The sequence below is a fragment of the Saccopteryx bilineata genome, chromosome 1, assembly GCF_036850765.1.
Source record: "Saccopteryx bilineata isolate mSacBil1 chromosome 1, mSacBil1_pri_phased_curated, whole genome shotgun sequence".
Taxonomy (NCBI): Eukaryota; Metazoa; Chordata; class Mammalia; order Chiroptera; family Emballonuridae; genus Saccopteryx; species Saccopteryx bilineata.
Genome location: NC_089490.1, coordinates 48,517,817 through 48,540,774, shown reverse-complemented (window position 1 = coordinate 48,540,774; position 22,958 = coordinate 48,517,817). Strand labels below are relative to the sequence as shown.

At 39.3% G+C, this 22,958-nt stretch overlaps 1 protein-coding gene across 1 annotated transcript in view; it reads left to right on the top strand.

The window, feature by feature from the left end:
- Positions 1-22,958, top strand: part of TMEM30A (transmembrane protein 30A) — a 55,098-nt gene that overhangs the window by 18,581 nt on the left and 13,559 nt on the right. Inside the window, exons 2-3 of the mRNA XM_066253745.1 lie at positions 17,080-17,187; positions 20,428-20,535. Coding sequence (XP_066109842.1) covers positions 17,080-17,187; positions 20,428-20,535 — 216 coding nt within the window. The remainder of the gene's footprint in view (positions 1-17,079; positions 17,188-20,427; positions 20,536-22,958) is intronic.

The window sequence follows — 22,958 nt, the reverse complement described above, 5'->3', positions numbered from 1 at the left end:
AAGCTGCTGACCTGAAGGCCTCAGACATGTGAGTGAATAAGTTCAAGTCACTGAATGAAGATTTGGAGAGACTTGCATCAAAGCAAGCAGAGTTGGCGAGCAAACACAGTGGGGAGAAATGAAAAAACTTCAACCTGCGGACCAGCTCATTGTCAAAACTTGGAAATCGCTTCCCATCACATACCACACACTGCAGCGTGTGAGTATTGCTGTACCCACAATGTTTGGCTCTACGTATGTATGTGAGCAGTCTTTCTCACATCTAAAGAACATTAAGACCAACCTACAATCACATTTAATGGATGGAAGTCTCAACGCCTGCATGAAGCTTAACCTCACCATGTATCAACCAGACTACAAAGCCATCAGCAAAACCATGCAGCACCAGAAGTTGCATTAATGATAAGAAGTACTTTATTCATCATTGGTTAGCAACAGCATAACAACATTATTAAAAAGAATTCAGAGACTTATTGTACTTTAAAAGTGTTGGTCTTACATAAAATGCACACATTTACTTGTATTTAGTGTTCAACATATTGTATGGCTCTCACGGAATTACATTTTAAAATATGTGGCATTCATGGCTCTCTCAGCCAAAAAGGTTCCTGATCCCTGTTTTATACTGTGGAAGAAAGGTAGCATAGAATTTGGGGTGAGGGGTTTTTAAGTCTCTGCAACAAAAGGCTATACAGTATATAGCACGATTTATCTGGTGGAAATATGTTGGCTGGTTAGGAGCTGAATCATCTAAATTTCAGGTTCTAGTAGTTTAGATATTGTATAGTGATTATGTTTTTATATTGACCGTATTATTGAGTTAAATTTGATTTCATGGTAAAAACCGCTATATGTTGTTTTGTATATGAAAAGCAAAGCAGGTATAGGGCTTTGAGTCTAAGATTTTAAAGGAGTTATAGAAGGATATTCTCTCATTTCCTTAAGCCTGTATTTTTTTCCTTCTTGGTTTAGCATATAAATGTGTTCCAGATTGAGTGTTTAGTCTGCTAGAAAATTTACTTGTCATTTGATACAGTGACACTTATAAGGTAATGTTGTTATTTTCTCCATTTTATTTATAGAGGGAGCTTAAGTCCCTCTATATGAATCTGAGCTTAAGTCATTTGCTTAGTCACACAGCTGGGATTTAGATCCTAGCACTCTGACCTCTTGTTTTGTGTCCTCTAGGTACTGTCTGTACTTTTTCTGCACAGTCTGTTTGAAAAGAAAGATGTCCACACTTACTGATAATGTCCATTCCCATCTCCCATCAACTCACTCCTTGACTCACTTATCTGAAGTATGTTAGATAATTACTATGAAGAAAAATGAAGGAAGGGTAAGGAATGTTGAAGGAGAGTTTTAAATAATCAAAGAAGGCCTCAGTAAAGTGGTATTTGAGTAAAGGTCTATAAAAGATAAGGGAGTGAGCCATGTTGATATCTGAGAGCAGAGTATTTCAGATAGAAGAACTAAGAGCAAAGATTCTGAGGAGTGTGCTCAGGATGTTTGAGGAACAACAAAGGTCAGGTGGCTGGAACAGAGTGAGAAGTGGGGAGGATAATAGAAGGTGAGGTTAGAGTGGTAAAGCAGTGGGGTGTGCATCACATAGGTCATTATAAGGATTTTGGATTCTACACTTTGTGATGTGCAACCATGGAAAAGTTTTATACAGGTAGATGACATAATCTTAGTATGTGTGGTTCAAAGAGTCACTCTGTCAATGATACGGAGACTATTTCCTGGGAAGAAGAGTAGAAGTAGGGAAACCAGTTAAGGGGCTGTTGGTAATAATTCAAGTGGCATCAAAGATAATTTTAAGATATTTTGGCCTGCATTGGAAGAATGGAGTTGTCATTTATAAAGACAGGGAAGACTGCAGAAAAAGTTTTGGTGTGGTAGAGGGGGCTGAGGGTGTGTGAAGCCTAGTCAAGAGTTCTTTTTTTCCCTTGTTTCAATGAGGTACCTTTTAGATAACTGGGTTAGAAATAATGAATAGGCAACTGAACATACGATCTAGGGCAGGCACGGCCAACAGTTTTTGCCCGCGGGCCAAAAAGAAAGAAAACTTTTTTCACGGGCCGGACAAAATATATACTAAAATTAAAAAATTTTAAATACAAAAACGATTCGTTTAAGTAAACAAAATTTTATTATGTAATTTGTTTATGAATAAATGTGAGTGCAAGAATTTTAATATACAATATTATTTTAATAAAAATATTACATACTGTATAAATATCCAAACTGTATCGCAATCGAAACAATATTTAATTAATAGAATGAGCTTGAAGGGATTATATCGCAAATAAAATAATTACTTCGTTTTACAAACAGCCTGGACACGTTTTCAGTTATCAGCTGCAGCTATTGTCTATACTACAGTGCCACTTGATTCAGCACACTTGACCACAAAAATAACGAATTGTTTGACCTTGGGTGCGCAATGCCAAACTCCACCTAAAAGAATGTGGATTTCACATCACCGCCAAAGGTCAAACAGTTCGTATCGAGTACAGACAAGTACAAAAGTTGTAAATCTTTATAATGGAATTTTTTAAAAAAAATAAAAGAAGTATCGCGAATCCATTTGACCAGTTATTAGAAGTTAACCCTAGATTAGTCACATGCGGAATTCTTTTCAGCATATCCCTATCTTCTCAAATATCTTGATTTCCAATAATCAAAGACTCTTTCGCTTCTGAGTAGCTGAGATTTTAAAGTAGCGGAGAATATTAAAAATTTAATTGCGGGCCGCATAAACTCATTACGTGGGCCGTATGTTGGCCATGCCTGATCTAGGGTTTAGAGCAGGGGTCCCCAAACTTTTTACACAGGGGGCCAGTTCACTGACCCTCAGACCGTTGGAGGGCCAGACTATAAAAAAAAACTATGAACAAATCCCTATGCACACTGCACATATCTTATTTTAAAGTAAAAAAACAAAATGGGAACAAATACAATATTTAAAATAAAGAACAAGTAAATTTAAATCAACAAACTGACCAGTATTTCAATGGGAACTATGGGCTTGCTTTTGGCTAATGAGATGGTCAATGTGCTCCTCTCACTGACCACCAATGAAAGAGGTGCCCCTTCCGGAAGTGCAGCGGGGGCCGGATAAATGGCCCGCGGGCCGTAGTTTGGGGACCCCTGGTTTAGAGGGAAGGTTGAGGCAATTACACATTTGAGGGAAAATCAGCATAGATATATAAAAACATAAGATAGAATGAAATCAAGAGAATGATAGATGAACGAAAAGAGACATCCAAACAGTCCTGAATCACTCCATTGTTGAAGAGGTTGGGGAGATGAGGAACTAGCAAAGGACACTGAAAGGAAGCAGCCAGGGAGGTGTGAGAAAAGCAAGGGGAGTGTGTTATCCTGGAAACTCATTTCAAGAAAGAGTGTGTGAACACGCCTAATGCTGCTAGTTCATGTAAGCAGAGGACTAAGAGCTGACCTGTGAGTGAGCAACACAAGGGGCAGTGCTGAACTTTCTTACAGTCAGTGGCATTATCATCTATGATATTTCAAGCTCGAAATCCTGGAAGTCAGCCTAAACTTAATTGACCACATCTCATCTCTAGGCATTAAGGTCTACATATTATTTCTCTGTATTCTTTAAGTCTGTCTCTTTCCCTTTCTTACTGCCCTTGTCTATGTTTTATGTTCAAAACATTTCTCACCTGGATTATTGCAGTAGCATTCTGTTTTCTTTCTTTCTAGTCTGGCATTTCTTAAATCTTTCTGCACTTTATTGCCAGGGTGATCTTTTTAAAAGGCTAGTTGGAATATTTCATTCTCTTGATTAAAATTTCTCCTCTTGATTAAAATATCTCCTTCTAGCATTCAGGATCATGTTTAAATCCCTAATGTAAAATGTAATTTTCTTTATGATAGGCTTCTTTCTACTTCTCTAGCCTCATCTGCCTCTCCTTCACCTTCTGCTTTAGGAGTAGCAGACTGTTTTAGTTTCAGGAATGGGTCATGCTGCTAGATCTATCTGAAATGTTCTTCCTTTCTTATTCTACCATTTTTTCAAATTTTATTCCTGGCAACACTATGGAAAGTCTTCCTTGATTCCGCCATTTCTCCACCTGATATATATGCTTCTTTCAGGTTCCATAAATATTAATGTATGACCTTTCATGTGTTATCAAATTATATCCTGTAGTTATTGATTAACATGATATTCTATTCCACTAATCTGTAAAGTCTTTCATGGTATAAACAATGCATTCTTCTTCTTCTTCTTCTTCTTCTTCTTCTTCTTCTTATTATTATTATTATTATTAAGTGAGAGGTGGGGAGGCAGAGAGACAGACTCCTGCATGTGCCTTGACTGGATCCACTTGGCAAGTCCCCTATTTGGCAACATTCTGTCCATCTGGGGCTGTTGTTCTGTTGCTCAGCAACTGAGCTCTTTTACGCCTGAGCCGAGGCCTTGGTGCCTTCCTCAGTGCCCAGGGCCAACTTGCTGAATAAGCCATGGTTGTGAGAGGAGGTGGGGAGAGAGAGAAGGGGGAGGGGTGGAGAAGCAGATGGTTGCTTCTTCTGTGTGCCCTGACCAGGAATTGAACCCGGGACTTACATATGCTGGGTGGATGCTCTACCACAGCCAACCAGCCAGGGCTGCATTTTTCTATTATGTATTCTTATCTTATATATAGCACAGTACTTAGCATCTAGTAGGGGACTAAGATGTTTGAGTGAATGAATGAATGAATTAAATTTAATTGATAACATTTTAAAACATTTTATTGAGATTTTATTGATCATCTGAATGGTATTATGGGTCTGAAGGGGTCTTGAAATTAGCCAATGAAAATATTATATACTATAAGATCAAACTTATACAACTATGATATTCATCTGTATCTAAGGCAAAAAAATCTAGTAAACAGGTTGATTGGCAAATGTTGCAGCAAAAAGAGGGAGTGCATGATTTTTTAAAAATGGCATAAAATCCCCCCTCCCTGATTTTTTGGAAGCTTATTTTACAAGGAAGTACTGTTGGTGTCATTATTAGTGCTAAAAAATTAGAAACTGGATCAACTATCAGTTATATGCTCAATTTTCAAAGGATCACTATGATTTGAAATACATATGAGATTGAAAGAGTATCATTTGGGAAGGAAGAAATACAACCAAGTGAATATGCCTAGGAATATAGAAATGGGACTGGGGGGCTGGAGATAAGACCAGTGACAATTCAGGGAGGGTAGTGTAATGTATGACACATGATCCAGGCAGCACGAGGTTATTGTCAGGAGTGCACTGGACACAGAGGTCAAAGGCACTAAGTAAGATTTGAACATCAGTTGTATGACTATACAAAAACTTTTTTTTTAATAGAAAAGACCATCTGTTGCTTCAAAATAGAAAGCCCTGCTTTATTCATGTTAATTACTTACCTGTTACTTTGAGCCCCATATAAGATGGAGCATAATTAGCAAAGTCCCTTTTTGTCAGGTACCTTCTAAAAAGTTTTTAAAACTTGGTATCTTAGTAAGACCTTTAAGGGATAAACTAACACTTCATGTTGGAATTATTATTATTTTTTATTTGTTTGTAGAAATGAATTAAATGCAATATATAAAAATATTGTGTATGAAAATTTGTATTATAAAATTCTGTTTCAAACTTTAAAAGTTAAGATGGCCCTGGGATAACATCTACTTATGACAAAGTTGGTTTTGATCTATATATTAGATGAAAAATAGATTTGGTAATACTTTTTAAAACAGCATATCAGTGACTGGTGTTGATTTTATTTTAAAATACATTGTCTTTTCTTTTAGAGACAGACAAACAGGAAGAGGGAGAGATGAGAAGCCATCAACTCGTAGTTGTGTTACTTTAGTTGTTCGATTGCTTTCTCACATGTGTTTTGACTGTGGGGCTCTAGCTGAGCCAGTGACCTTGGGCTGAAGCCTCGACCTTGGGTTTCAGGCCAGCAACCTTTGGGTTCAAGCCAGCTACCATGGGGTCATGTCTATATGATCCCATGCTCAAGCCAGCAACGCTGCACTCAAGCACATGAGCCTGCGCTCAAGCCGGGGACCTCAGGGTTTTGACCCTGGGTTCTCAGCATCCTAGGTTGATGCTCTATCTATGGCTCCACCGCCTGGTCAGGGTAAAATATATTGTCTTTTAAATCGACTCCCATATTTCTGAATTGTATAGTGTATATATTTAAGATTATGGGAACCAACAGTGCAGTCTAATGGAAAGAACAGCAACTTTGGAGCTAGACTCGTAGGATTTTATTACTGTTATGGATTGAATTGTGTCCTCTGAAATGATATGTTGAAATCCTAGTTCTTAGAACTTGTGAATGTGATTTTATTTAGAGATAGAGTCATTGCAGGTATAATCAAGTTATGTTAAGGTTAATTGGGTGAGCTCCTATCCAATATAACTGTGTTTTTATAGGAAGATAACAGACACTCACAGAGGGAAGATACATTTACTCACAGCTGGAAGATGACATGAAGACAGAGAAATCATCATGAAACAATAGAGGCAAAGGTGGAGGAGTGATGCAGCTGCAAGCCAAGGAATGCCAGCCACTGCCAGAAACTAGGAAGAGGCAAGGAAGGATTCTACCAGAGTCTCAGAGGGAGGGGGCCATGCTGACACCTTGAATTCAGACATCTGGCCTCCAACCATGAGAGACTAAATTTCTCTTTTTCCAAGACACCCAGGTCCAGGAAATGGATATAATCACATACCAGGAATTTGGTTTGGGGCAGCCATTTAACCTCTGAATCCCATTTTCTTTCTGTAGTAGATTACAAATAGTTCTGGCATGGAGTAGTCATTTGAGAAATAATACCTAGCTTTGCTATTCTCTCCTTTATTCACAGATAATATACATTTATATATTAACCTAATTTGTTATTTATCATTGGCAAGTGTGAGATTGAGGCTTACTGATAAAGTAAAAGACTTGTCTATGGTTCCCATTCAGATTTTTTAATTATGGAAACATACAATAGATTTTATATGACCCAAAGAGTTTTATTAAGATATAAAGAATTAAACTTGTTCTGTAGCTATAAATTTTAGAACTTAGCTGTTGATTTTTAAAACAAATTTAAAGTAAAATAACCTAGAGTAATTGAATTTTTAAAAATTTTAATTTATTGATTTCAGCCAGAGAGGAAGGGGGAGAGGGAGAAAGAGAGAGAGAGACAGACAGAAACATCAACTCATTCCTCTATATGCCCTGACCAGGGATTGAACCAGCAACCTCTGCTCTTTGGACTGATGCTCTAACCAACCAAGATATCCCGTCAGGACTACAGTTGACTGAATTTTTAAAAATTCATTCAACTGCTAACTTTTAAGAGGCTCTAAATAATTTAAATATAAATGTTGATTTCCTCCACCCCTCTTATCTGATGTGCATTTTTGAAAGGAATTTTTCTACATTGATATAAATATATTACCTATTTAATATCTAAAAAGAAAATATTTAAAAAATATTGTTCTGTATTCCAAGATATCTTGCTACCTATTGTGTCTCTTTTATATCTCCTCTCACTCATAATCCGTATTCACTTTCTTTCTTAAGAAGGATTGAGTTACACAAATGACTTAGTTTATAATCATAGTAACTTCTGTGGAAAAGTCGTTGAATCTTCTCATTTTTGAGCCTTGGGGAGGAAGCATTGTAAGTTGCATTACTTCCTATGAGGCAAGAATGTGGACAATGGCTCAGCCTTTTCAACTTCTCATTTTTGCTTACGATCTCTCAGTGACAAAGCAGAGAAATTTGCTGCTGTGGTGTCATACTGGTGCCTCTAGTATGGCACTGATATGACATAAAATGGAAGTACCTGCTCTGATCACCTAGAGCAGGGGTAATGTCATGCCCTTTCTATCCCCTAGCTGGTGTCTGCCCTCCCTCATATCAACTGAATGAGCTTCCTTGTTGCTGGTGTTGCTGTACCTCATGCATGTACCAGTGTCTGTGCTAAGGTGCTATCCCCCAACTCTTTCAACTCTGCCATTACTAGTATTCTAGAACAGTGTTGGAATGGCTCTCTCCATAGCTCTCTGCATATTTTGTTGCCTGGGCTACATACAAATCCACACTGCTCTAGTGTAGCTCAAAGTCACAGAACCTATCTCTTTAGTTTCTACTCTGTGATCTAATTCCACTTTCTTGTTTCCTGAAATCTAAATTTTCCTTATTATTGATTGCCAATTGTTTTATAAATGGGAACTGCAGAAAATTTAGGTACCTTAACCCCAGTTGATTCTCAGACCTGTGTCTCATAGCTTCACTCTAAGTTCAGAGTTCATATACCTTTTGGGTTTATACGTGTACTAAGCCCTGAGTTAGAGTCCCTTTTGGTAGTTTCCCTGTAGATAACATCCTCTCATCAGGACTCATGGAGAAATTTCCTGAATACTAGATTAGGTTATATGTTTTCATAGTGCCTGTTTTATCAAAACATCCTTTCCATTTTAATGACTGTTTTTTATATTAAACACTGAGGTTTATGAGGTCAGGTGCTGGGCTGGGTCCCATTGCCTGGAACATACAGGCACTCAGTAAATATTGTTGGGATTCAGTACAGGCCTCTCAACATGTGGCATATGAGTTCTTTTGAGCTGAAGACAGTCAAGACCCTGCAGGCTCACAAGAAACTTTTACCTCTCCCTTAAAGAATTTCAATTTGGGGACTTTTTAAAATTGAATTTATTGGGGTGACTTTGATTCATAAAATTACATAGGTTTCAGGTGTACACCTCTATGCACTTCATCATCTGTATATTGTAGTGATGGAAACCACACAAAATCATGTCTCCATCACCATTTTTGTCCTGGCTGTCTAGGTTTCGGGAGAGGGAAGATTCATTTACCCCTTTGGCTTTTGAACTGGGAGATGGAGTCCTGCCTCCTTCCAGAACTCTCAACTTCCTCACACTTCCAGTTACTACCCACTTGCTCTGTTTATTGTCCTGCGGTGACCTTCCTCCCCTGAGTCACCTCCCCAAGGTGACCCTTAGCTTAGACTGTCATATGGCCCTCATTTCTTCTCTCAGTCCCTGAACCTCTCATGTCTGTGGGGTATCTGACTCTCTCATGTCTGTGGGGTTCATGTGCATAGATATGTATTAAATTTGGCTACTATCTCTTTAATTTCTCTCATGTTTGTTAGTGACTAGACTAGCTGAAAGAACCTAGGAGAGTAAAGTTTCTTCCTCTTCCACATTATTAATTTAATGAATGATTATATACTTCATGATGGGTTATTCAGGAAGAAATGAAAGCCCCATTTCCTAGACTCTTTAAATCCGTTTTCACACAAATATTTGATTATATTTTAGCCTCCTTAGAAATCTCTCCAGTTTACTTTCCTGCAGGACATTATACACTCAGGATTACTTAGCTTTCAGAGACTTTGTTGTCAGTGGCAGTAACCAGCTCTGGATAGCTTAGGTAGGGAAAGGATTTTTTAGGGGGCGATTGGGTAGTTCCCACATAAAATGAGTAGGAAGTCTAGGGAAGCATGTTTGGAGACAGGTGAGGAGAAAAGGAAGTTTGGAAGCAGAAACGGTGGTTTAGAAACTACAGCTGCCGCTGAGTTCTCCCCGCCAGCTACTGCTGTGGGTACTAACTTAATTACACACATTCTTGTCTGTCTCCCAAGATTCAACAATTTATATGGAGATTCAATCATCTAGACTTAATTAAATTGATCCAGATATTATATTTTTGTCCTGGCTGTCTAGGTTTAGGGAGAGGAAAGATTCATTTACCCCTTTGAACTGGGAGACGGAGTCCTGCCTCCTTCCAGAACTCTCAAAATCGAGAATTCCGTAATACTTGAAAGAGAGTTCCAGTGCTGGGAAGCTTAATAACAGCAAATACATTTATCACAGTTATCCCTCAGATTTTTCTTCATTCTTATAATCTGAAAGTTTTGAATTTCTACATTAGAAAGAATGCAAGCATAGTATGGTGGAAAGAGTATTGATTTTTGAGAAAGGTGGAGCTGGGTTTAAATCCTTGCTCATAATAACTAGCTGGATGGTCTTGGGAAAATTGCCAAACCTCCCTCAAGAAGTAAAATAAAAAATTTTGTGGGACTATTGTACTTTTTTTTTTTTTTTTTTTTTTTTTTACAGAGGCAGAGATAGACAGGGACAGACAGACAGGAACGGAGAGAGATGAGAAGCATCAATCATCAGTTTCTTGTTGCGCGTTGCGACTTCTTAGTTGTTCATTGATTGCTTTCTCACATGTGCCTTGACCGTGGGCCTTCAGCAGACCGAGTAACCCCCTGCTGGAGCCAGCGACCTTGGGTCCAAGCTGGTGAGCTCTTTGCTCAAGCCAGATGAGCCCGCGCTCAAGCTGGCGACCTCGGGGTCTCGAACCTGGGTCCTTCTGCATCCCAGTTCGACGCTCCATCCACTGCGCCACCACCTGGTCAGGCCTATTGTACTTTTTAATGAGGTCATATGCATTAAATGCTTATAGTATCTGGCACTTAGTAAACATTCAGTAAACGCAGTCAGTAAAACACTGTATCATATGGCTCCAGTTTACCTTAGCCTTGTCTCATGAAAATGCTCCACAAATCCAAAGTGTTTATGCTCATTTTAAAGGTACCTTTGCTCTCTACCTTTTTGCTTCTTCATATGCCCTCTCTCTCTCTTTTTTTTCTATCTTTAAACTTTTTTTTTAAAGACTATATTTATTAAATTTTTAGACAGGAGAGAAAGAGGTAGAGAAAGAAGGAAGGAGGAGCAGGAAGCATCAATTCCCATATGTGCCTTGACCAGGCAAGCCCGGGGTTTCAAACCGGTGACCTCAGTGTTCCAGGTCGACACTTGATCCCACTGCACCACCACACGTCAGGCTTTCTATCTTTTTTCCTCTTCCTGCCCTTCCCTTCCCTTCCCTTCCCTTCCCTTCCCTTCCCTTCCCTTCCCTTCCCTTCCCTTCCCTTCCCTTCCCTTCTCTCTTCCTTCTCTCTTCCTTCTCTCTTCCCCTCTCTCTTTCTCTTTCTTATGGCTCAGTTCAGATCCTCTTCTCAGTAAGTTCAGGTCTGTCTAGTACTTACTGTCCTTTACCATTCAGTTTTACACTTAGAATTTACAGTAATTTTCATGTACTATCTTTGATAAAGATAGTCTCCTAGAAGGCAAAGGGGGCCTACTTTTCTTGGGGAAAGAAGTTATTGAAAGAACATTGGGCTTGGAGCCACAGATCCTTGGCTCTACCCAGTACCGGCTATTTCTATTGTGCTAGAATGGCTAATTAGGTTCGTGGTTCATACTCACACTAATTGTTTTTTTTTTTTTTTTTAATCAAATGATTCAGCTGCACCCTAGTATTCACTACAGAACAAGCTTTCTCATTTTATGCAATATGGATAGACCTGATTATTTTCCAAATCTTTTAAGTTTTGGTCCCTTTTTGATTAACATTTCTTCTCTGTTCATTTCTCTCTCCTTGCATTTTACTGTAAGCGGTCAGGTAAAACCATCCATGCCTTCAGTACCTGTTTGGAAGTCTCCTTACTAAATATTCAGTTTTGTCCCTCAAATCTTCTGTCTTCTATAAAACACTAGCACACAGCCAGGTTTTTCTTTTCCAACTTCATAACAAGGATGATCTTTTTTCCATTGTCCAGTAACATGTTCCTCATTTCTGTCTGAAACATTCACTTGAATGGACCTTACATCTATATTTCTACTATTATTCTGTTCATGATCATTTGTGTATTCTCTAAGATGATGGAAGCTTTTTAACTCATTTCTTTCTAGGTATTACCAGAGTCAGCCTTAATGTCCATATTTTTAGCTTCATCTCAGATCTCCTTTAGTCTCTGTCCATTACTCAGTCCAAAAGATACTTCTATTTTTTTTTTTTAGGTATTTGCTACAGCAACACCCCACTTTTTGGTACCAAAATCTGTCTTAGCTTGGGTTGCTTTGAGACTATATCACAGACTAGATGACTATATGGCTTCAACAGGCATTTCTCACAATCGTGGAGGCTGGGTGTCCACAGTCAAGGTGCTGGCAGATTGATTTCCTGGTGAGGACCCTCTTCCATGACTTGCCGCCTCTTCCACCTTTTCACTTTGTCTCTTTCTGTTGATGTCATTAGTGAGTGAGAGTTCTCTCCTGGCTCCCTTTTTAATGAAGTTGCTGTTTATTAACTTTCACAATGTACTTCAGTAAATGAATGGATAATCTAGTACATTCAGGAAATGGAATAATGTTCAATGCTAAAAAGTAATTATCTGTTAAAATATGAAAAAACGTGGAGGAACTGTAAATGTATATACTTAGTGAAAGACCAGTTCAAAAAAGTCATGTACTTTATATATAATTCCAACTATATGATATTCTGGAAAAGACAAAACTATGGTAATAGTAAAAACACCAGTGGTTGCTCCTGGGCTTGATGGGATGAATAGGCACAGTACAGAGGATGGTTAAGGCAGTAAACTATTCTGTACGATACTGTGATGGTATATGCCTGTCATTATACATTTGTCAAAATCCATGGAATGTACAAAATCAAGAGTGAATCTTAACGTAACCTATGGCCTTTGGCTGATTACGATGTGTCAATGTAGGGTCATTAATTGTAAAAAAAAAAAGGGCCCTGGCTGGTTGGCTCAGTGATAGAGCGTCCACCTGGTGTGTGGATGTCCTGGGTTTGATTTCTAGTCAGAGCATACAAGAGAAGCGCCCATCTACTTCTCTACCCCTGCCCCCCTCACTTCTCTCTCTCTCTTTTTTTCCTCTCTCTTGCTCCCCTTCTCCCCCTCTCCCTTTTCCCCTTCTGTAGTCATAGCTTAATTGGAGGGAGTTGATCTTGGGTGCTGAGAGGAGCTCCATGCTCTCCACCTCAGGTGCTAGGAAGAGCTTGGTTGCTGAGCAATGGAGTAACACCCCAGATGGGCAGAGCATCACCCCCTAGTGGGCATGCCAGGTGGATCCTGGTCTGGGTGCATGGGGAGTCTGTCTCTGCCTCCCCTCCTCTCACTGAATTAAAAAAAATGTACATTTTTTACACTTCTGGTGAGGGATATTGATAATAGGAACTTACGTATGTGTAGGGGCAGAAAGTATATGAGAGCTCCTATCTTTCCATTTAATTTTGCTGTGAAACTAACACCACTCTAAAAAAAAAATCTAATTTAAAAATTCTTATGATGGGCCCTGGCCGGTTGGCTCAGTGGTAGAGCGTCGGCCTGGCGTGCAGGAGTCCCGGGTTCGATTCCCGGCAAGGACAGACAGGAGAAGCGCCCATCTGCTCCACCCCTCCCCCTCTCCTTCCTCTCTGTCTCTCTCTTCCCCTCCCGCAGCCGAGGCTCCATTGGAGCAGAGTTGGCTCGGGAGCTGAGGATGGCTCCATGGCCACTGCCTCAGGCGCTAGAATGGCTCTGGTCGCAACAGAGCGACACCCCGGATGGGCAGAGCATCACCCTCTGGTAGGCATGCCGGGTGGATCCCGGTCGGGCACATGCGGGAGTCTGTCTGACTTCCTCCCCGTTTCCAACTTCAGAAAAATACAAAAAATAATAATAATAAAAATTCTTATGATGGAAACAAAAGCTGTCATTTTAGCTATCTGGCTAGGTCTTCTTATACCAGCTTGTGTATTCCTATTTAATTCTGACACTAATCACCCTGAGTTATTGTTAGACTCCACAGGTGTAAGGCCATTGTTCTCAATAAGACTGCCACCACTTCAGACACCAGATGCAAGTCAGGTTCCCAGGTTACCCATACTTCGGCCTACTAGCTTACAAGTGGAGGGTTGGGAGAGTGGGTTCTCAATATCCCTCTCACAAGAATGCCCTTACTTCAGATGCCAGTTGCAAGTTCAGAGGTCTCCGGGCCACCTACATTTCTGACCAACTGGCTGTAAAACGGGGTTTTTTCTCTGATCCCTTCAAGTTTAATAATTTGCTAGAATGACCTAACAGAACTTAGGAAAATGCTGTACTTATGATTACAGTTTTATTATAAACAATATAAACTGGGACTACCTAAATGAAGAGATGCATAAGGCAAGGTCTGGAAGAGTTCTGAATGCAGAGCCTGTGCCCCCTCCCTGTAGAATCAGGGCATATCACTCTTATGGCACATTAGTGGGTTAACTAGGAATCTCCACTGTGCTTTGGTGTCTAGTGTTTTTATTGGAATTTCACACATGGGTGTGATTGATTAAACATTGGCCATAGGCTTGAACTAAATTTCCAGCCTTTCCCCTCTCAGAGGTTGGGGCTGGGCCAAAGTCCCTAATCACATGTAGTGTTTCTGGTGACCAGACCTGGTCCTGAGCCATCTTGTTAGCATAAACTTTAGCTTGAATCAGTGGCTAGGCAAAAACAAATATACTCCTCTATCATGAAGAAATTCCAAGTTTTTAGAAAAATCTCTGCCTGGATCCCAGGACAAAGACAAGACAAATTCTTTATTATGCTGAGGTCGCCGGTTCAAAACCCTGGGCTTGCCTGGCCAAGGCACATATGGGAGTTGATGCTTCCAGCTCCTCCCCCTTCTCTCTCTCTCTGTCTCTCCTCTCTCTCTCCCTCTCCTCTCTAAAATGAGTTTAAAAAAACCAAAACATTCTTTATTATACAATAGGTTTTTCAAAAATGGTAGCCCAGTAGAAACCTAATAGATTTTTTATTAAAATTTTTTTATTATTAAGTGAGAGGCAGAGAGACAGACTCCTGCATACGCCCCTGACTGGGATCCATCCAGCAAGCTTCCTACCAGATGATGCTCTGCCCATCTGGGCCATTGCTCCTGTTGCTCAGCAACTGAGCTATTTTAGCATTAGAGATGAGGCTATGGAGCCATCTTCAGCGCCCGGACCAGCTTACTCAAACCAATTAAGTTTGGCTGCTGGAGGGGAAGAGAGAGAGAGAGAGAGAGAGAGAGAGAGAAGCAGATGGATGCTTCTCCTGTGTGCCCTGACCGGGAATCAAACCCAGGACTTCCACATGCTGGGCCCACACTTTACCACTGAGCCAGCCGGCCAGGGTCCATAGTACATTTTCATCTTAAAAAAGAAGAAACTATTAGGAGGCCCTGGCTGGTTGATTCAGTGCCCCATATGGGCAGACCATCACCTGGTAGGGAGCTTGCTGGGTGGATCCCATTTGGGGGCACATGCAGGAGTCTGTCTCTGCCTCCCCATTTCTCACTTAATAAATAAAAAAAGAAAGAAAGAAAATGTACTGTGGAAGGCTGAGGTGACTAAAAAGTAGTTAAGGTTAGAAAAAGTACTTAAGTGCAATAATCAATTTATGGATCTCTGTATTAGTTTGGTTTTAAATTATATCAACAAAAGAATGTCTGGCGTATAGAAAAGTCGTATAGGGTTTATTTGAGAGAAAGTTTGAGGACATGCCCAGAAGCAAAATCTCAACTTATTAAGAATATGCTCCAGAGCAGGGGTCCCCAAACATTTTACACAGGGGGCCAGTTCACTGTCCCTCAGACTGTTGGAGGGCCAGACTATAAAAAAAAACTATGAACAAATCCCTATGCACACTGCACATATCTTATTTTAAAGTAAATAAAACGGGAACAAATACAATATTTAAAATAAAGAACAAGTAAATTTAAATCAACAAGCTGACCAGTATTTCAATGGGAACTATGGTCCTGCTTTTGGCTAATGAGATGGTCAATGTCCAGTTCCATATTTGTCACTGCTAGCCGTAACAAGTGATATGATGCGCTTCTGGAGCCGTGACGCATATGTCCACGATACCGGAAGTAGACAGTCCGCGATACCGGAATGTGGAACTCTCACTGACCACCAATGAAAGAGGTGCCCCTTCCGGAAGTATGGCAGGAGCTGGATAAATGGCCTCAGGGCCGCTTGTCAGAGTGCCGTAGTTTGGGGACCCCTGCTCCAGAGAATGGCTTTTACTGTTCCTTTTCCTCATTGAGACTCAAAATGTAAGGAGGCAGGTCACAAGAAATCCACTGGTGGTGGGTTAGGGAGGTGGGAGATGGCAAAGTGGGGAAATCTCTAGGATTGGATAAAAAGCAGAATGGAGAAACACATACTTTGTTTTACATTGCTCAGTACAGGATAGTTAGTAATTTACATTTACAGTACATAGGGATAGTATATAGGGAGCAAAATTAACAGTGAGAGGTTCTGTAGTCTTGTGCTTTGATACCTGCAGTTATGTCTTCAAGGGTAGGAAAAGAAAATTACCTTACATCCTAGATGCATAAGAACAATGGACAGCCTGACCAGGCAGTGGCACAGTGGATAGAGCATCGGACTGGAATGCGGAGGACCCAGGTTCCAGACCCCAAGGTCGCCAGCTTGAGCGTAGGCTCATCTGGTTTGAGCAAGGCTCACCAGCTTGAGCCCAAGGTCACTGGCTTGAGCAAGGGGTCACTCAGTGTGCTTTAGACCATGGTCAAGGCACATATGAGAAAGCAGTCAATGGACAGCTAAGGTGCTGCTACGAAGAATTGATGCTTCTCATCTCTCTCCTTTCCTGTCTGTCCCTATCTTTCCCTCTCTCTGACTGTCACGCAAAACCAAAACAAAACAGAAAAACAATGGACAGAGTTTACCTAAGGTAAAGATTAACCTGTGCTAAGGAAGCTATAGACCTGGGACCTGACTGCTCGCCATGGCCTGCCCAACTAGGAATTTTATGATCAATCTGTGTGGTTCCTTTTGGCCACTGAGCTTGTCAGTCCTGCCATTTGACCCCCTGAGCTTGTCAGGGTTATTATATAGCTCCTTTTTTGCTCATAGCTCTTTAAATCTTTTTGTTATAATTCTAAATCTTTATATGTCCTATAGTCTGAATTTTATATAATGATTTTTTTGGGTAAAAAATAGGAATTTACTTGGAAAGATGAACCAGTAGAATAATAAATGAGCCTTTCCAGTTTTTACTCACACTTTCAAACGGATGACCTTAAAAAATTGTTTTCTTTTCTGGGCTGTAGGTTGATTGCTTCATTGGACTCAATAGCAAGTTATTTTAGAGTATATCCACTTTCTCCAAGGAAGTGCTTAGTTTAACTCTTTTTCTCTTGCAGATTGATTATACTGGAATAGACCCTTCCAGTCCCTGCCATAAATGTTTGTCTACGAATGTGACACCTTGTGTTTGTAGCATTAACTTCACACTGGAACAGTCATTTGAGGTCTGTATTCCCAAGTAAAGTATTTAAAAAGCCATGCTTTTGTCAATGAAAGAAATTTTTTGTGAGTTTACTTGAGCTAAACTGTCAACAATTGCGGGAAAGCAAAGTCTCAGCTGATTGAGAAAGTGCTCTGGAAAATGGTGGTTTTACTACTTATTTTATACATTAGAATAAAAGGGAAAGGCATCAGGGACTTAAATGAAATTGGTGATAGATTAGGGAGGTGGGAGAAGGAAAAGCCAGGAAGTCTCTGGGATTGGATAAAAAGTGAAAATGTACATGCTGAAACTTCTTTTATGAGGTGGGAACAAGACAGTACCAGTTAACGATTCAGTGATAACAGTAACAATGAGGGGGACTGTTGGTTCCTGCTCTGGAGGGATGCCTGCCCTGAGGGGGACAGGAAAAAGGGGCTTACCTGCATGTTGTTGGGTACATTATTGTAGATGCAAAAGACAACGGACAGGTTTTATTAGGTAAGCATTGACTTTTGCTTAGAGAAAAATATGTACCTCCCTAGGACATGACTACACGCCATGAGCTGCTTTTAGTTAGAAAGTTTCATTGCAGACCATCCTGTGTGTTTCTTTAGGTCTCTGAGTCTGCAAGACCACCATGCAGGCTTTCCCAGAGATTGCCAGGTTCAGCATGTGGCTCCTTTTTCGTCCACACTTTATGATATTGTATTAATTGTTTTATTCTTTTTCTGTGGAGAAGTCACTCTGATTTATTGGAGACCATATACTTTAGAAGAATATATTTTTTTGACTATTGAATTATGCTGTCAGGTAATTAAATACATGTATTTAAATAATTTATTTTAGTACTTCACAAACTAAATGTAAAACATTTTATGTTTTCAGTGGAAAAATTTATTTTACACATTAGTTTGCTAGAGTTTATATTTACATTTATTTGTATTTTAAAAATTATTATTCAGATTTTGATTTTGCCTACTTCTAATACTAAAACAAGATTTACTTTAGAAAATAAAAATTAATTCATCCATCATTTAATTGTATTATTTTTCTGTCAGATGTGAACCATTACCGTGAACGCAAACACTTAGTGAACCTTATTGATCTTATGTCTCGATAAGCAGTTAGAACATCTCTGTGTGTGTGGTCTTTGTCATTTGCCTTCCCACTTACCTGTCAACTTTGGAAACTGAGCAGATGCTAAAGGACATAAAGATTCAGAATTGCAATTGGCAAGACCAGTTTGTGCTCTTCTTTACCTGAAAATTGAACTTAAGAGTTATTGTTTTATTCTTCAGGGAGCAAAACTGCTTTAATACATGCCAACTTTTTAGATTTTTCTACACTTGAATTTTGTGAAACTTTTAGTCTCTGGTCGATGATTGCCATCTGGTGGTTGTAGATGGTCTTGCACTAAAAGGATGTTGCCTTTTTATAAAAACAAGAAAATAGATTTGGGAGAAGACATTTAATTATTTTACTTTGTATCAGCAGAAATAACAAATCTAAAACTATAAAGATATACTATAAAAATTCTATTCTTTTTCAATATGATGGACAAATTATAAAGATGCATTAAGTTCTTTTTGTCAAAACAAACAGAATTAAAGAAATGAAAGAGACTTGTAGTGATTTAGAAGCTCCATTAGTTTCCCTCCATTAAAAAAGTTATTTCAGAACGTCTCTTCTGCAGAGGTGATCGTCTGCAGATTCATTCTTTTGTGGGCTCTGTACTCTTTCACAACCTAAACCTTTGAATTGCACTAAAAAAGCCTTTTCTGAGAGCTTCAAGTAAGTTATTTTGTCTCAGTGTTCATTAAAAGGATCTCTTTTAATTTGTAAGTTAAATTTACTGTATTTCTTAGTTGATGTGATATCCTTTTTAAAGCATTTTCTTCATGTTTGTGATATAATTTTTTAATTTATTTTTATTTTTTTTAAATTTTTTGTATTTTTCTGAAGTGATTTGCTGGGAGACAGAGATAAAGACTCTTGCATGCGCCTGACTGGGACCCACCCAGCAAGCCCGCTAGGGGGCAGTGCTCTGCCCAGCTGGGGCGTTGCTCCATTGCTACCAGAGCCATTCTAGCACCTGAGGCGGAGGCCATGGAGTCATCCTCAGCACCGGGGCCAACTTTTGTCCAATGGAGCCTTGGCTGTGGGAGGAGAAGAGAGATATAGAGAGAGAAAGGAGAGGAGAAGGGGTGGAGAAGCAGATGGGTGCTTCTCCTGTGTGCCCTGACCGGGAATTGAATCTGAGACTTCAACACGCCAGGCCGACACTCTACCACTGAGCCAACTGGCCAGGGCCTATGATACAATTTTTATAACTAAAAATAATGTAGTTTTCATATTAAAATTTCCTTATCTAAAATGAGAAAGTTTGCAAACATTTGACAGTTTAAAGTCAAGCTCTATATAAATGATTGTATATATGAAAATAAATCAAAGAAATCATACTTGAAATTTACTGAAATCTTTTTTTCTGAATATGTTTTTTTCTTTAATTTATTTTTTATTGTTTTAACTTTTATTGAATTTATTGGGGTGACATTGGTTAGTAAAACCATAGGTTTCAAGTGTACAATTACTGAAATGCATTATTTGTATATTGTAGATGACAGAGGTAGCAAACAAAAAGGAGGAAATAGCTTCATGTTTTTGCTAACTCTGAAAGTCTTAATCATTCATGGTGGCTTTATGGCATCTTCTAAATAATTGTAGTATATGTTGGTTACCATTCTTTCTCAAGTTATTTCCATGTTGGTTACGCTGAATACATTAAGATAGTTTTCTTGCTTATTACAAAGCAGCTTATTATCTTACTTTGCTTACTGTTAATTACTAATATTCTGTGGAGAAATTTATTATGACCCAGTTAAAGTTCAGAATTACTTGGGCAATAAATGAAAGTTCATGCTAATTGAGTAAAGATCAATTTGAATTAGAGAAAATTTTAAATAGAAAATAGATCAGAATGGGATTTTTATTTTATTTTTAATGTAGCACTGTTTTGACTTCTTTCAGGATATTTTCAAAGTTTACTCTTGGATTTTTCAACATACCTTTTTTAACTTTACAATTTTTATTGTTTTAGATTGCTAAGTACTGGTAGAATTCACCCCAGTATCTGTTTTAAGTTTTCACAAAGTCTAGTAAACTAGTGAAGTCCAAGATCATGTAGCTTTGATGAATATGCATGATGCAATTTTATACTTAATAGTTTTATATCATCTTTTTTTTTACCTTTCTGTTTCTCTAGGGCAATGTGTTTATGTATTATGGACTGTCTAATTTCTATCAGAACCATCGTCGCTATGTGAAATCTCGAGATGACAGTCAGCTAAATGGAGATTCTAGTTCTTTACTTGTAAGTAAAATGATGGACTGTGAAAGTGTGGTGTTTATGAATTAATGTGGTAATTTAGTTAGAAATGTTAACATTATTTTTTTTTAAAGTGAGTTTATTAGTGAAGCATTGGGACAGAGAGAAGGCTACTCCAACAGGCAACACAGCCAGAGTGTTAATTTTAATAATGCTAAGATGAAATTAAAATGATATTTGCCACTTATAGTTTGTTTAGTGAGGGTTCTTAGTTAAAGATTTTCTACTAGAGCTCGTGCCATGTGCCTCAGTGGATAGAACATAGTACTGGCACACCGAGGTCACAGGTTCGAATTCTGATCAGGACACATGAGAAGCGACCGCTGAGTGCACAACTAAGTGGAACAATGTGTCACTGCTTCTCTTTCTCTCTCTCTCTCTCTCCTTTCCCCACCCCGCCTCAGATCAGTGGAAAAAATAAAATTTAAAAATGTTTTCCCCCTGGAATTTGCAACGGTTAATGCTTTCCTACGGCCAGAGGACACATTACTACCTGTTTGTTTCTTGTAGAATCATTGGGATTTTGCTTTAGACCAGTGGTAGTCAACCTGGTCCCTACCGCCCACTAGTGGGCGTTCCAGCTTTCATGGTGGGCGGTAGCGGAGCAACCAAAGTATAAATAGATAGATAGATTTAACTATAGTAAATTGTTTTATAAAGATTTATTCTGCCAAACTTAGCGAAAATCCGACATAAAGTACTTGGTAAGTAATTATTATTATATGCTTTAACTTGCTATACCTCTGCTTTATAAATTTTATAAAGTAAAGTTACTTTCCTACTTTATAAATCACCATTACTGTGGAACCGGTGGGTGGTTAGAAAATTTTACTACTAACAGAGATACAAAAGTGGGCGGTAGGTATAAAAAGGTTGACTACCCCTGCTTTAGAATTTTGATGAGTCTAGCATTCTGGCTGAAAAAAAAATTTTTTTAATTTTTATTTATTTATTTATTTTTTTACAGAGACAGTGAGTCAGAGAGAGGGATAGACAGGGATGGAGAGAGATGAGAAGCATCAATCATTAGTTTTTCATTGTGCATTGCAACACCTTAGTTGTTCAATCGATTGTTTTCTCATATGTGCCTTGACCGTGGGCCTTCAGCAGACCGAGTAACCCCTTGCTGGAGCCAGCAACCTTGGGTTCAAGCTGGTGAGCTTTTTCCTCAAACCAGATGAGCCCACACTCAAGCTGGCGACCTTGGGGTCTCAAACCCGGGTCCTCTGCATACCAGTCCGATGCTCTATCCACTGCGCCACCGCCTGGTCAGGCCTGGCTGAATAATTTATTCTCTTTGGTTTTGTTCATTATTATCACTAAGAATATGTAAATAAGCTACTTTTAAAATTTCTGAGGTTGTGTTTTAGAATTGAACATGTATGCTCTTGATTTTTTAACTTGTGGGAAGCCTGAGTAGTCAAGTCCAAAGGGTGGATTACTGAAAAACTGTCCGAGGGGCTTTTTGTAAATATGGATTCCAGAAATCTCCTAAGTCAGTGTCTGCAGGGTAGAGCCCTAACATGTCTACTTTTAACAAGCTCCCTTTCAGACGCCCAGCCTGGTTTAGGAATTTGTGGATTAGAGATCTTAGTTTCCTGACTGCTCTGCTTTCCATAGTAGTGGTAGTTGTACAAGTATTTCGTTTTTGTTGCCAGTCCAAGAAACCTTCAGAGTCCCAAGGCAATGTAGGATTTCTTAGAAACGATGAATCACCTAGATTATAATTTAGGATCATATTGTGACCAGAAAGGTCCTGGTAAGCATATAGCTGCCCGAGGCTAGCCTTACAGGTTTTATTGCTAGTTCCTGATGTTTGGGATCTTAAGAAATAACGAGTCTCTTTAGCCTGACCAGGCAGTGGTGCAGTGGACAGAGTATCGGACTGGGATATGGAAGACCCAGGTTCGAAATCCTGAAGTTGCTGGCTTGAGCACAGCCTCGCTGGCTTGAGCAAGGAGTCACTGGCTCTGCTGTAGCCCCCTGGTCAAGGCACATATGAGAAAGCAATCAATGAACAATTAAGGTGCTGCAGTGAAGACTTGATGCTTCTCATCTCTCTACCTTCCTGTCTGTCCCTATCCATCAACAACAAGAAAAGTCTTGAGGGCAGGGGTCAGGAACCTTTTTGGCTGAGAGAGCCATGAACGCCACATATTTTAAAATGTAATTCCGTGAGAGCCATACAATGACCCATGTACGTTACACATTATCCAATAAAAATTTGGTGGTGTCCGGAGGACAGCTGTGATTGGCCCCAGCCACCTGCAACCATGAACATGAGTGGTAGGAAATGAATGGATTGTAATACATGAGAATGTTTTCTATTTTTAACGTTATTATTTTTTTTATTAAAGATTTGTCTGTGAGCCAGATGCAGCCATCAAAAGAGCCACATTCTGGCTCGT